General features: G+C 44.6%; 2 protein-coding genes across 10 annotated transcripts in view; both read left to right on the top strand.

Annotated features, from left to right (window-relative positions):
- The window catches only part of LOC132452977 (leukocyte elastase inhibitor-like), a 55,899-nt gene extending 47,875 nt beyond the window's left edge, over positions 1 to 8,024 (top strand). For all 7 annotated transcript variants that reach the window (XM_060045822.1, XM_060045821.1, XM_060045819.1 and 4 more), the window contains one exon: positions 7,467 to 8,024. The gene's annotated coding sequence lies outside the window, so the exon portion shown is untranslated. The remainder of the gene's footprint in view (positions 1 to 7,466) is intronic.
- The window catches only part of LOC132452983 (leukocyte elastase inhibitor-like), a 49,666-nt gene extending 41,642 nt beyond the window's left edge, over positions 1 to 8,024 (top strand). For 2 of the 3 annotated variants that reach the window (XM_060045836.1, XM_060045834.1), the window contains exons 3-10: positions 2,106 to 2,225; positions 2,989 to 3,129; positions 3,496 to 3,613; positions 4,061 to 4,203; positions 5,326 to 5,403; positions 6,311 to 6,400; positions 6,652 to 6,832; positions 7,173 to 8,024. In XM_060045836.1, coding sequence (XP_059901819.1) covers positions 2,106 to 2,225; positions 2,989 to 3,129; positions 3,496 to 3,613; positions 4,061 to 4,203; positions 5,326 to 5,403; positions 6,311 to 6,400; positions 6,652 to 6,832; positions 7,173 to 7,399 — 1,098 coding nt within the window. In that variant the 3' untranslated portion in view covers positions 7,400 to 8,024. The remainder of the gene's footprint in view (positions 1 to 2,105; positions 2,226 to 2,988; positions 3,130 to 3,495; positions 3,614 to 4,060; positions 4,204 to 5,325; positions 5,404 to 6,310; positions 6,401 to 6,651; positions 6,833 to 7,172) is intronic. The other variant, XM_060045835.1, reaches the window with a different exon arrangement.
- Positions 8,025 to 12,061: the final 4,037 nt, after the last annotated feature.

Below are 12,061 nucleotides of genomic sequence, written 5' to 3'. Positions count from 1 at the left end.
TGCACTTTTTAATATGTTGTTGAAATTGGTTTATACATCCAGACAGCAATAAATAACTTATGGGCAATGAAAAAGAAGCGGAAAAAAACCGAATTCTGTATCTGCTATAAACCTGTTAAAATGCTTACCAATCGGAGACATTGTACCCGAATCTAAAGAACCAATCACAAGCCTGCGCGTTCTCTCCCCTCTGTGTACGAGCCTGAGCCGGCCTGAGCGCGTTCACGGAGGGCAAAGAAAGCGTTGTTATCATAGTAGTTCATGACAGTGGACTAGACCTAGTGAGCCTACAACGTTAACACGATGGAAGAAAAAAAACAGAAGTTACCACTGCCAATATTACTTGCCCCGGTTCATCCTTTTAAAAAGGCAAGAAAAGGAAAGACAGAAAATGAAAAGGCAGCAACAAAAAAAAGTCGGAGAATGCTCGAGGAAAAACGAGAATAAATATTGGATTCGCTTTTCAGCGATGGCGACAGCTGAGGGAGTTGAATGGCCTGAAAAGTGACGCAATGGTTGCCGTTGAAGTAAGCCGTAAGCAGCATTAGCGCTCGTGCACGGCTCTGTGTCGAGGGGTTGGGGCAGGGAGTCCTGAAGGGTGGGGGAGGAGTTAAACGGAACTCCGAAGAGAAGCTAATTTCAAATCATGCTAGCTCTCTCACATCGTACAGTATAGCTTTAAGTTGGTAAAGGCATATCGCAACATTCTTGTTGAGTAATAGTGTACAGAAATATAAAAGTAAAGAAAAATAAATGAAATGATATGCATAATATTTCCCTTTTTAGGTTAGGACCATTCTTTTAGAAATCATTGTTTTAGAATACTATCAATGTGTTATCAAAGTGAACCAAAGTGTAACCTTCAGTGTTACCACTGAAGGTTATGTATCCTGCTCATGATCTCACCTGTCTCATGATCTCATGACCTGCCCCTTTTTAAAAATCAACATGCATGAGGGTTGCAATCCTATTCAGCCTTTTTCAGTATGAATCATTGTAGGTTTATCTCACAGTCAGCACAATGCTGACTGTTCTGTGATCCCCCACTCCCTTTTCATGTTATGTTACTATAGCAACACACACACACACACACACACACACACACACACACACACACACACACACACACACACACACACACACACACACACACACACACACACACACACACACACACACACACACCAGATGTGTAATGCCAATAAACCAATAAACCTACTACAAACAGTAGTAGTTGTATTCCACAAAGACATTTGCCCATCCCTCTTTTCGGCTCTTTCACAATATGTATGACTGTGTATGTTACGGTTTTCCGTAGGATTTAAGTTTTACTGTTTATAGGTGATGCAAGCTCTTGGTGGTTAGTGAGGTCCCCCCCTTCACTGTAAGCAGCATGTTTAACAGCACATTAGAGTAGTATTCATGCAGTTAATTCAACTTGTTAACTAAGCTCAGGTGTCTTGCACAACCATGGGGTTAGACCTTGTTGTATGGATAAGTGTTCTCTTTCTAGTTGGTTGTTATCAAGAGCTTGCCTCTCCTTATCTTCCGTTGACGCTAGTAAAAGAAGCCATGTGTGCCTTAATGTAAATGTGTAAAAAAAGAAGATCGACTGACAGAGGAAGGTATGCAATGAGTGATGAATGCAAGGAGGGGCTTTGAGTCACCAGAGTCCTCCCGAGGAGTTGAATGCCGTAAAACCCAGTGACCTACTTTGGTCCTTAACCTGTCCACCAACATTGAGGGTTAAGCATACCACGGCCTATTGACAGAGTTGTTTCTTTTTTTTCCACATTCATGTGTGCTTGCAAATACTCACTAGCAACCACACGCACACACACAAAAGCGGGCACACTGTTGAACTGCACAGCCATCCTCTTGACTTCAACTGTTTAATTGTATTTTGTCAATTTTTGCATGTTAATGCATGCTTATAAACACGCGCACACACACACACACACACACACACACACACACACACACACACACACACACACACACACACACACACACACACACACACACACACACACACACACACACACACACACAGCTGACCTCCCCAGCCGTCCTCGTGACCACAAGTCCCTGCCGAACCCCCCCAGGTGCTCTGCTTCTCCGAGGCAGAGGGACCCCAGCAGCAGGCTCTTCCAGCACTGGCACAGATGCAGATGCAGCAGAGGGCGCCCACCACCTTTCTGCCACCGTTTCTGCTCAAGAGGATGGTACCAGGAGCCAAAGCCTCAAACGGGGCCATTTTGGATTTTGTCGCTAGCTTAAGTTACACTAACAGGTGGCTGATCAGGGTCTTTTGGAGTCAACCAAAGCGTTATTATCCCCAGGGAAATAACATGGCTCCTTCTTCTCTTCCGTTGCACTGCTATGACGTTGTGCGCATGTCTTTTGAACGGGCTGCAGGTCAAGGGGCCAGAGAGCCAGTGGAGATTTTCTGGGATGTTATGAGATGCGATGGGATGCTGTGTAACATGAATGCTTCTTTACTAATGGGATGCCTTCATTCCCAATGCGGGACTTGTTGAGTGTGTATGGTGTGTTTGACTGTTTCTTTCTTGCTGTTTCTGTAAGAAAAATACTGGAAGCGCCAATCGTTGTTATTGCTAGACCGATTGAGCTGGTGAAAACTTCAGACTCACCTCAACTCTTCTAAATGTTGTAACTTTACATATTTCTACAATTTCCCTCTCTGTCATTTTCCTCAAGTCTAGCAAATGTTTGACTCTGCCTTGCCTATGTGGGCTCTATCAAAGTACATGGCAGTAGCATTACATTTCTTGCTGCTACTTACTACGTTCTAGTCTGATTTGTGTGAGCATTCGGGTGGTGGAACGCAGCTGTGCATCATCTTGCTGGTGGACAGGGGAAGCAGCAATCTCTCCCGCAACCTCTCCTCTCTCAGACAGTGGTCTTACGTTGTGTTTCTCCCCCTCCCTCCCTCCCCTCCCCACACACATACTCTGTACGGTGTAGGCGCTGCAACATCAGAAGGGCGAAGAGGACATCAACGCCAGCTTCTCCAAACTGCTGAGCGAGCTGAACAAGCCAGACGCGCTGTACTCCCTCAGTCTGGCCAACAGGCTGTATGGAGAGAAGACTTACCAGTTTGTTCAGGTGAGGATTAAATCTCAGAAATGCAGTTCTATTCTTCTTTTCTGTACACTAATTCAAGGTATGGTAGGTAGGTATTATAGGTAGGATAGGTTTTTATTTTTTCTACTCAATTCTACTCGTAATTAGTTAACACTGGGTACACAAAACACAACTCAAAGACGATAAATTATCATATTTAATTGTTGCCCAGCACTAATTGCATCATTGATGAATGATCGCATGAATACGTTAATACAAATAAAAGGTGTCTCATCATCTCATCATGTGACATTCCAAACATGACCTGGACATATTTTCCTCCTTCTATAGGTATTATGTAATTGATTGTGAAAAGCTACATGTGGGGGATTGGTTGAATGTTTCCAGGAGTTCCTGGATGAAACCAGGAAGTACTACCAGGCAGACCTTCAGTCTGTGGACTTCAAAGCCAAGGCAGAGGAGGCCAGGGTGGAGATAAACACCTGGGTGGAGAAACAGACACAAGGTGGGACACAAACACACACATGCAAACAAACACACATACAGTGTGTATGTGTGCGAGTAGTACGTGTGTCTCTTATTGTGTTATCTTGAAGTCGCAATCTGTTATATTTCAACTAGTTGGTATCTTAAAGCTACCCTGACAATGTTATCGATAGTTGTTTCAATAATGGTATTATCTTATACATGATATAAAATAAATTATTTAAATTCTGGCCAGCCTATAACTCTCTCTTGGTTTACAAGGGTTAGGGTTAACCCTAACAATGAGTTTCCCATCCATTGAGTGGATAAAACCCTGTCATTGAGTTTTAGCATTCTGAACGTCCCCGTATACTCACTGGGAGGGGTTCATTCTTACACATTGCGACCTTACGCATTCAATTGGAAGTTTCTACCAAAATGCTGCATTTTCTTTCCTTCTTTTGATTCTTTGTCTTTGTTCACCTAGATAAAATCAAGGACCTGTTGGTACCTGGTGTGGTTGACTCGCTGACAAAGTTGGTGCTGGTCAACGCCATCTACTTCAAGGGAAAGTGGGACAAGCAGTTTAAGGAGGAAGCCACCAAGGAGACTGCCTTCAAACTGAACAAGGTAGCGCTGCAAGACCGGAGCCAAGGGTGGGCCAGTTCACCACTGCCATCCTGGCACTGACACCCACCACAACTCAACCTAATGGTTGCAGATTGCAGGCTATGACTTGCAACAGCCAGCCCTCCATGCCTGGGAAACGTTATAGTGTCCGGTTGGGATTTGAGTCAGAGATGTGGAACATTTGAGAGAAGTTTATATTTCCTTGCATAACAAGCTTCAGGTGTCCGTGAAAAGGGGGATAAATATGTTTGGTGAACAGAGAATTGATCTCCATACATATTCTAAGAAACATACAATTGCTGCTTTTTCTAACACGTGCTTGACACATTTTGTTAAAATATCACTCTCTTTTAATTCAGAGCCGTTTTCAAAATGGTCATTGTGTGCGTAAGAACCAGTGTTGCCACATACAGTACATGTATATGCTGACATAGCACCATAAAGAATGAGAAGGACACACCCTCACTTCCACACAAAGAGGAGCTGCAGCGTGACAGACGGGTGTGACCTCAACCGGGCTTGGCCGTGTTGCAACACAGAGCACACCCCCAAAATAATGTCTTGAGTCTGCTGATGCATCACATTCTTGAATTATCTAATTCAAATCAGGCCAACAAACGTTCATCATCCTTGTGATTAGAAAGAGAAATACGGCAAGCCACACCTTAGATTCGATTTTATGGACTATAACCTTATCAATCAAAAGAGGAGCAGAAACTCCCTTGAATGGCAATGCAGGATGCAGGCTACCTTGATCGCATACTATGGATCAAATTAGCAGAGGACAGTAGTACACACATTTTGCTACTGTACAGATTTTCTTTGGTCCAACAACCCGACCACTTGCAATTTCTACAAAACCAATATTTCCATTTCTTTCCACTTGTTTGTAGTTCATTCTATTTTTGTATTCCCATATGGGGGATGCAAGGCTTTCAAATAGCAGCTAAAATCCATTGAGGAAAAATCCATGAGCATGGCAATATGTGTTTTCTCTTAATACATATGCTGAATGCACATAATAAAAATGTATCCCAATTAGCTTATGTCATTATTAATATTATAAATAATAAATATATATTATGAATGCATAACCCTGCTTGTCTTTTGTTTTACCCTCAGAATGACACTAAGAAGGTGAAGATGATGCACCACAAAGCAACTTTCCCACTTGCCTTCATCCCTGAGGCCAATTGCCAGGTAAGGTAAACGCATTGTACTATTCAAACCATCAGTGGTTATCAGCCGAATATTCAGTATTAAGCAGTGGTTAATTTGAGCCTGATCCTGCCGGAACAAGATCCGGCACCTCTGCACAACCCAGTCGGCAAAATAGTCATGTTCACGCACGACTCCGTAATCAACGCTTTCCAAGCATCGGTGGTGATGGCAACTTTCTCCGCTAAGGACAGAGTCTCACGGAGGGAGGCTACTGCCTCGCTGTACATTTTCTCCAGCCGCACAGTCCTAGTTTGGCGAGATGGCACTGGGTAACCCGGCTCGAGAAATGCGATCAGATCGCGGAAGACTAACACGCCACGTCCCTGGCAAAGGCTGCCGTATTTAAAATAGCATGCATATGCATCAGTTATATTCTCAATTTAATTTACAGAGCAATCCCTGCAAAGTATTTAGGTTAACTATATAAGAGACTAGGATTAGTGTGTGTCTGACAGGGGGGTGGCCCTCCATCGTGATGTCAGTCAGCCATCACGACGGACGATGACATCGTCCATCGGCACAACCCTAGTTGGCAGCGTATTTTTTTTGTTCCATTATCTCTAACCCCCGTACTAAGTCGCCGTATCCACCCCCCCTCTGCGTTCCGGGACCTCCCACTTTACAAATTAAGCACTGGTGTTAAGTGTTTAATTAGTGGTGCACCAAGCTCATTCTTTATTATCTGTAACTTATGCAATCCTCTTTGTTTCAGAATAATTACAATGTCATACTTGGCACTGATTCCATACATTTTATTTAAATAAATAAATATATGTAAATGTATGATATCCAAGCATTTTTATATCTTACTAGTTTTCTATCTTGAGAAATTGCTATAAACAGTTTCCTTTGGGATTAATACCGTACTCTGAATGTGTTGGTAAAGATCCTGGAGCTGCCCTATGAAGGCAAAGAACTCAGCATGCTGATCTGCCTCCCAATGGAAATTGAGGACGGCACCACCGGCCTGGAGAAGGTAGGAACAGTGCACAGAGGTACACGCAGTAAAAAGAACGACCACGGTTAAAGTGGCAGTGAACTGTAATGTCATCGTTACCCGGAGAAACACATCTCACTCCCCCTTCCCCTTCCTCGTCGAACTTTGAGCCAATCATCTTTTTTATGTCATAGTGAATTCGAGCTAAAGCAGGTGGCTCACTTGCAATGGAATCAGACCCCACACGCTAACAGTCAAATCAACCACCACCCCCAATTGTCTTCCTTCAGCTGGAAGCGATGCTGACCTACGAGACCTTCATGGAATGGACCCGGCCAGACATGATGGACCAGAGTGAAGTCAATGTGGGCCTGCCGCGATTCAAGATGACGCAGACCTACGACATGAAAGACCTGCTGGTCAGCATGGGCATGGTGGACGCCTTCGACCAGGGCCTCAGTGACTTCTCTGGTAGGGACCTCACAGCCGGATCGCGTGATCCAATTGTATTATGTATCTTAAAAATACAGTATCCAAGAGTATCCAATTTGCTTGAAACTATAAGCACTGTATGTATATATATAAAAAAAAAACTTATAAATAAATCTGACAATAGACACATTTAACTATATTAAAGTTGTGTAAAAAAACAAAAAATTCAATAAACGGCTGCCACTGCCCGGGCTGCTGAGCACACAGTCGTGAATGATAAACTCGTTCAGCGCCAGCGGTAGTGAAACACTCCCACAGCCCCCGTATCAAGTGTGCTAGAGAGCTCCACTCCCCCTCAACACCTCCTCCTCTCCGATAGGCATGTCCTCGGCCAACGACCTGGTGCTGTCCAAGGTGGTCCACAAGGCCTTCGTGGAGGTCAACGAGGAGGGCACCGAGGCCGCCGCCGCCACCGCTGCCATCATGATGCTGCGATGCATCAGGGTTATCCCCCAATTCGTCGCCGACCACCCCTTCCTCTTCTTCATCCGCCACAACCCCAGCAAGAGCATCCTGTTCGCCGGCCGCTACAGCTCACCTGAGTGATGGCTGAGGGTGGGGGGCGGGGGAGGTGGACACGTGTGTGTGTGTGTGTGTGCGTGTCTATGAGAGCCTCCAGTGTGAAGTGCATAGCGCTTGCCCACATCTATTAAGTGTTCACTTGTCTTTTAAACTGGAGGAGACCTGCCTTGATCAAACCGGGGTGGTGCTTCGAAACTTTTTTCGATGCACGTATATAATTTCCGTATAAAATACATTTTTAGCATTATATAATAATTCCGTATATAATATTTTTTTTGCATTGAGGTCACTCATGTTGGTGGTATGCATTCACATACAGTCTACTGTTGGGTCAACACTGAGTGGAACAATGGATTTACTGGTATGACACACTAGCCTTGCGCTGTATACCCCCGGTTTGTCACTCTCCAGCCTTAGGTCCCCCATATGTAGGCCCATTCTAAACCGCTTTAAGTCCTCCACATAAACTCCTTTACTGCAGTAGTAGTAGCTGGGTTGTATTTTTCTAATGACATAGTATGCCAGATATACACTTAATGATGAATTTTATTCAACCAAAGATGTCATTAACCGTGGAAAACATTTATTTTAAGTGTGTGTAAATTTGTGTATGGCTTATAGAGACTTTATAAAGACTAAACATGCTCAATTTTGGTGGTTGTAAATTGTTTCTTTGACCTTATCCCCTTACCATAATTAATGATTAATAATTATTCTTTTAGGAGCCTTATGCCCTCAGAAATAAATAATATAAAAAACAGCAATTCTTTCATACACTCGAATATGATTTTTTTTTTTTACTAATAAGAACAACATGCTGTAACATTTTGTATTGACTAGTAAGTAAGTATGTATAATCATACATGATCAGATTACGAAAAATAAATCAATATCTTATACTTGGAGAGAGCTACGAGAGCATGCCTGCCTGTATGATAATTGCGGATTTAGGACCAACCTGGCAAACTTCGACGTCACATAAAAACCCTACCTCATTTCCGTGTTCCAGTTTCAACCATCATGCGCTCGGAAGTCTGGCGTTCGAGGATTCAGGAACACCGAAACTAGAAGACACTCAGAACTTTATGAAAGTGTCTCTCCGTAATTGTAATGCTAATCATATCTTACAGTTTTTCGTCAGTCGCTTTGGTACATTTCTCGAATCATCCTCAACATTTGCATAACAGTAAATGCATTTCACAAAACAATTCGTACAAATAGCAAAAGCGTACTCTGGAGGGATGTTCTGATGTAAACTATGGCTAAAGTTTTGAAAACAATCATTGTTAATTGTAAGTTACACCTTAGTGTATGGGGGAGATTGATTGCAAGAGACTGGACAATCTTCACATTTACGCTTTGACTGTTTGTACTGTAATTTGTTGACAGACCATGTCATTGCTAGAAATGTGAACATAGGCAGCCTGGTCTCACAGGAATCCGTGAAATGACCACGGACGCTTAACTCAAAATCCGTAGAATCCTCACGGAAACACGCCAATTTCCGTGATATGGCCACGGATTTTGCTCCAATGCAAGTTGGTGACACTCATATTCTGTGGCGCACACACAGATCCCCGTTTCAATGAACGATTCGACCATGCATGGGCGCTTAACTCAAAATCCGTGGCGGCCTCACGGAATCACTTAAATTGTCCGTGATATGCCAATGGAATTTGCTCTAATGTAAGTTAATGACACTCATATTCCGCGGCACCCACAGATCCCCGTATCAACGACCGGGTCGACCACGGGCGCTTAACTCAAAATCGGCCTCAGGGAATCACTTAAATTGTCCGTGATATGCCAACGGAATTTGCTCCAATGCAAGCAATCCCAAGATGACGGCGGCGGGGGGGCCATGAAGCGGGCCGTGGACGGGATGACGCCCGGAGAGCTGCGGGAAGAGAAGGCTTCACGTTCAGCACGCAGACAGAAGATGCACGCAAGTCAGCGCAACAGCTGCAGATCCAGGAAAAAAGGACTGGTCGTGGACGCGGCGCATCGTCCCACATACTCAATGACGGGAGCCGATTCAAGAACTTTGACAGCACCTTCAAGCCGGAGAGACACATCATGGAGCTGGCAGAAGGGAAGCGCACCGTCGGGTTGGAGCAAGGCAGGGGAGACGCACAGGTATTCCTCATTGACAGCGAGGGGCGCAGGTGTGCAGCCACGTTAAAGGACGCCCCTCTACATCCCTTCATTCCCCCAAGGACTCTTCTCGGTGAAGTGTGCCACCGCTAGTGGTGCCAAGGTAACCTTTGACGAAGGTAAAGATGTTCTTGTGGCGCCGGATGGCACAAGGTTTAATATCCATGTATGTAAGAGAATGTACTACTTACAAACCGAGTGTGATGAAAATGATGTGTGTAATGTCAGCCATGATATCCAGACATGGCATGAGATCATGGGTCATTGTAATTACGAGGACAAATTTAAATTGCAGTACAGTAGGCATGCACATTAAAGGTGCAAAACGTAGGCCTGACAAAGAATGTGATGTGTGCATAGAGGGGAAGTTTACTCAAACGTGAAACAGAGATCCAATTGACAAGGTAAAGACACCACTTGAATTGGTAAACACAGATCTAGCTGGTCCAGTAAACAATGAATCAATAGACGGCTTCAAGTACATGCAGTCTTTCACAGATGTGTGTACAGGGGCAGTGTTTGTTTACTTTCTCAAAGCAAAAAGTAATGCAATTCAGGCCACTGAGAAGTTCCTGGCTGATTGGCCTTATGGCACTGTGACATGCATTCGGTCAGATAACGGGACCGAGTTCACTAACAGAGTTTCAGACACTACTGAGGAAGAACAAAATCAAACACGAGACGTCCTGTCCTTACTCCCCACACCAGAACGGGATAGCTGAGAGGGAAGGGCGTACTCTTTTCGAGATGGCCAGGTGTAAACTCATTGACAGTAACCTACCTAAGAGCCTTTGGCACTATGCCGTTCAGGAAGCAGCCTACACCAGGAATCGGTGCTTTAATAAGTACACAGGCACTACCCCTTATACAGCACTGACAGGGATCTAGCCAAGATGCACAAGTTCGGGTCAGGATGCTACGCCTACCAACAGGACAGAGGTAAACTAGATCCTAGGTGTGAGAGAGGACTCTTTGTAGGGCATGACAAGGGCAGTCCCGCCTTTCTAGATTACTACCCCAATAAAGGGAAAGTGCAAAAGCCCAGGCTGGTAAAGTTTATCACAAAGACAACCTGCGAGAACGGGACTCAGACTCAGGAGTTAGGGCTGGACCCCAAAATAGATGGTGAGGAGAGAGAGACACCACAACCCAGTGTCCTCAGCACAGACATACAGACTGGCGGTCCACAGTCACCAGAGGATGATGGCGAGAAGCACCCTAGGGTGACGCCACAGGCCTCAAGCAGTGGGAAATATCCCACCAGAGAGCATAGACCCCCAGGGTATCTGGGAGATTATACTCAGGGAGATAGTGACCAGGAGGACAGTACACTCACTAGTATAGACTATTGCTACTGAGCAGTTTGTGGTGTGCCGCTGACCTTGAAAGAGGCCATGACATCAACTGAATCAGGAAAGTGGAAAAGAGCAATGGACGAGGAGATTGAGTCCTTAGAGGACAACCAGACCTTTACCCTGACTACATTGCCAGAGGGCAGAAAGACAGTGGGAGGTAGATGGGTATACTCGATTAAGGAGGAAAGTGATGGACATGACCGATACAAGGCCAGGTTTGTGAAGGATATAGTCCGAGGGCAGGGATGGATTATGGCGAGACGTCTGATGGCTGCGTGAAGATGTCACAAGGGAAGTATGTTGGAAAGATCCTGAATCGTTTTGACATGCAGGAGTGTAGAACTAGGGAGACACCATGTGACCAAAAGATAAGACTATTCTGAGGATGCGCCTGAAATGGCTGATGTAAAGAAGTACAGAGATGTTGTCGGCAGTCTCATCTACTTAGCTACCTGTAAAAGACCTGACCTATGCTTTGTGGTAAGCAGACTATCACAGCATTTCGCTAACCCCACAGATGAGCACTTGTTACAGTGAAACATGTTTTGCGCTATCTCAGGGGTACTGTAGACTAACAGCTCTGTTTTAGAAAGAGCAGTGAGGGTCTAGGCCTTCGCACATACAGTGACGCAGACTGGGGGTCAGATGCCAGCGACAGGCGTAGTACAAGTGGTTATTGTGTGAGCATGAGTAAAGACAGCTCATTGGTCTCATGGAAAACCAAGAAGCAGCCCACAGTAGCACTATCCACGTGCGAAGCCGAGTACATGGCTCTAGCTCTAACAATACAGGAGTGTTTCTATTTGGAGCAACTGAAAGGTATAGATACCTATGGGTACATGAAAACTGTTGTTTATGAGGACAACCAGGGTGCTATTGCACTTGTTAGGAACCCTGTGTGCAGGCAGAGATGTAAGCATGTGGACATTAAGTATCACTTCATTAGGTCCACCATAAGAGAAGAGAAGATGACACTTGTGTACTGTCCCACAGATGACATGGTTGCAGATGCTATGACCAAGCCTGTATCCAAACTCAAGCTAATGAAATTTGCAGGGATCATGTTTGGTGTGTTAATGTTTGACATTTGATTGCCATGCTCCGTTTGATTATAAATGTTTGACATTTGACTGCCATGTTATTTTTGATTATAAATGTTGGACATTTGACTGCCATG

This window comes from Gadus macrocephalus, chromosome 23 (assembly GCF_031168955.1).
Source record: "Gadus macrocephalus chromosome 23, ASM3116895v1".
NCBI classification, from domain to species: Eukaryota; Metazoa; Chordata; class Actinopteri; order Gadiformes; family Gadidae; genus Gadus; species Gadus macrocephalus.
This window is presented reverse-complemented; position numbering and strand designations above follow the sequence as displayed.